General features: G+C 43.1%; 1 protein-coding gene across 1 annotated transcript in view; it reads right to left on the reverse strand.

The window, feature by feature from the left end:
- The window catches only part of LOC122247123 (U-scoloptoxin(11)-Sm5a), a 35,907-nt gene extending 35,071 nt beyond the window's left edge, over positions 1 to 836 (reverse strand). The window contains exon 1 of the mRNA XM_043006155.2: positions 328 to 836. Within this exon, the coding sequence (XP_042862089.1) occupies positions 328 to 459 (132 nt within the window). The 5' untranslated portion in view covers positions 460 to 836. The remainder of the gene's footprint in view (positions 1 to 327) is intronic.
- Positions 837 to 3,190: the final 2,354 nt, after the last annotated feature.

Raw genomic sequence — 3,190 nt, forward strand, 5'->3', positions numbered from 1 at the left:
CTTCTTAATGTTTGTAATTCTCGGTGATGATAGTAATTATCTGAATTAAATTATGGGAAATAAATAGGTTTACCGCGAAGGATACAGTAATGGCAGTAAACCTATGAATTGCTTTGTGAATCACCTTTGAAGTGAATCAGTAACTGAATCTTTTGTCTCGCGAGCGTTTCGACATCTTTTTTCGAGTTGAGGTGGTGATCCCAACATGTTGATTATTTTTCAATCTGTTAAAATCTAGGTGACCCCCTGGAATGCAATGACATCGATAGTTACTTGCATAGGCAGGGAGGCTGACCTATGTCTGCGACACCTTGAGGAGCGACTTACCTGCGGAGGGGGGTCAATGAGCTCGTTGGTGGCCACGTTGCCCGCCACCAGGGGAGTTCCGAGGGCCGGGGGCAGCGACACCAGCAGCACCAGGGGCACCAGGCACAGGGACAACCTCACGCTCAGCCCCATCTTTGGATCACAACGACCACAGTCACAAGTTTTGACAAATATCTTTGCTGTTGTTTTTGTTTTGTTGTGTTTTTTCTTCTTCTTCTTCTCTCTCTCTCCTGCCGCCGCTCAGAGACCAGGGCCTGTCACTAACAGAGAGCAGAAACGGCCATGGCGACTTCACCTCGCGTGTTCAGAGAGCTGGGGGAGTCAAGGGCGCGAGGCAGAAGGAGGGAGAGGGAGAGAGGAAGGGAGTTCCTGTGTTGCTGTATCTCTGTTAGTGGTGTCTGACCCGAGCACGAGCACGGACGCTGGTGTTCTCGGCTCCCGTTCTCGCCTTCTCCAAGCACGAACGCAAAGGCAGGGTCTGTGGCGTGCGGCTCGAGAGACCGTGGGAGCAAGACCGTTTGAGGATGTAGAGGGAGGGAACCCGACTTATAACGTTGCTGGGGCTCTGGCCACGCCTCCCCCCATGCTCGCCCCCCGTCCCTCCTCTCCCTTCGGCCGTGAAAACGCACGCGCGAGCCCGCCCTCTCCCGCCCACGCCGCACCCCCGCCGCCCGCGCTCGCACTCGGACACTGCCATTGAACCCACGAGTGCTCACACATGCATAATGACCAACCACACCCCCTCAGCCCATGCCCATCGGCTCCCCTTTTCCATGCCGCCGATAGATAAAGTTCGGTTCGTGGTATTCAAAGATCCTGCTCATTTGCTCTCTCTCTTTCTCTCTCTTTCTCTCTCTCTTTTTCTCTCTCTCTCTTTCTCTCTCTCTCTCTCTCTCTCTCTCTCTCTCTCTCTCTTTCTCTCTCTCTCTCTCTCTCTCTCTCTATCTCTCTTTCTCTCTCTCTCTCTCTCTCTCTCTCTCTCTCTCTCTCTCTCTCTCTCTCTCTCTCTCTCTCTCTCTCTCTCTCTCTCTCTCTCTCTCTCTCTCTCTCTCTCTCTCTCTCTCTCTCTCTTTCTCTCTCTCGTCATCAGTTGAAGTAGGTATCAGTGTTACTATTATGTTAGAAATAAGAGAAATTAAGTTGATTAAGCATTAACTCGGGAATCTGAAACGCAATTTTCATATGAATAGCGGAAACTTCACACATAGCACAAGCGTAGATACACACACATACACACACACACACACATACACACAAACACACGCAAATTCTCTCTATCTATCTATCTATCTTATCTACCTATCTATCTACCTTACACATGGCATGACTGTTGTTTTTCGTGAACCTCCTTCCCCCCTCCCAGCCCATCCATCCAACAGAACTGGAAAATAACTTAAATCTAAAAATTCTTCTCAAATCCGAAAGATCTTAAAACTGATCTCAAATCCAGAAACCATCATCCAGAATCAAGATCTATTTCATATAAAAATTACAAAAAAATGAAATCCAGAATCCGAAATTATTTCAAATCGAGAATCTAACAATCATTTCAGATTCAGATTCTAAATTTCGTTTCGAATCTCAATAGACAAGTGAACATTTTACTATCATATTTCCATCAATTCCTAGTCAAGTTATTAAAGTACCTATGGTAACGAAAACAGGGGGTTACGAGCTCATTTGGAAAAGAAAATTGTTCCTTTGACTAGGTCTCTTTCCATTCATTTTGATTAAAAAAAAGGGGCATTCCTAACATGAACTAAAATAGCAAGGCCTCATTTGACTTGTATGTTATGTTTCATTCCCCGATTTTGATTAAAAGGGGCATTTTTGACATGAAGACGAAAAAAGGGCAGGGATCCTCTGGAGAAATGGCACTCCTTTGACTACAATTGCAGTTTTTATTCAGCGATTCTAACTAAATGAGGCAGTTATGAAAATGACGAAGAAAAGAAAGAAAGATAAAAAGACAAGGGCGCATCTAAATAAAGATCGGGCACTGACTATGCGTGTATTTTCCATTCACAAATTTGGCTTCAAAACGTCAGTTTTATCATAGAGAAGAAAAAGAAAAAAGAAGAGCAAGAAGACATCTATATACAGAACATTCCTCTGACTAAACAGTTGCTTCACCTTCCTCAGTATAGACGAAGAGACCACAATGGAAAGAAATCGAAGCCGAAAAAGAAGACAGTTCCTCAAGCATCCCCGCCAACTTCTCTCCCTCAACCCCTTTCCCCTACCCATGCCCTTATTCTTACCTCTGTGCCTCACCTGACGTCATCCATAATCATAAAGGGGGTTCTCGGGAAGTTTCAGATTTCCCTGGACAAACATGTTACCACTTACTTGTTTACTTACGAGGCATTGCTTATGTTCTGTAACATGAGATGAAACGAAGCTAATTATTCCATGGCTGGAAGGGGGACCTTTGGGTATTGATGGCTGGATAGTCTTCGTTTTTCTCGTCATCACAGCCTGTTATTACTATCTTGGTATTCTTCTTATTGTTGTAATATTATCGTTACACTGTGGGAGGTTCTTGTATATCTTAATAAGTAATGATACGGTTTCGGCCATCAGTATAATGGCGGTCATTATCATAAGTTATCATTATTAGTGATATCATTATTATTAGAATCATTGCTACTGTCGTCATCACTGTCATTATTATAGTCATTATTGATGATCGTAATGATTATGATGGTAGTGATAAGACTAGTAATAATGATGATAATGGTGATAATGATGAGGATGATAATAATCATAATTGTTATTGTTGTAGTTATTGTTGTTATTACCATTATTATCATTATCTTTATCATCCTCATTATAATGATCATATTTACTATTAATACTAAGA

This window comes from Penaeus japonicus, unplaced genomic scaffold (genome assembly GCF_977035675.1).
Source record: "Penaeus japonicus unplaced genomic scaffold, GWHDUDI00000001_assembly GWHDUDI00000016, whole genome shotgun sequence".
NCBI classification, from domain to species: Eukaryota; Metazoa; Arthropoda; class Malacostraca; order Decapoda; family Penaeidae; genus Penaeus; species Penaeus japonicus.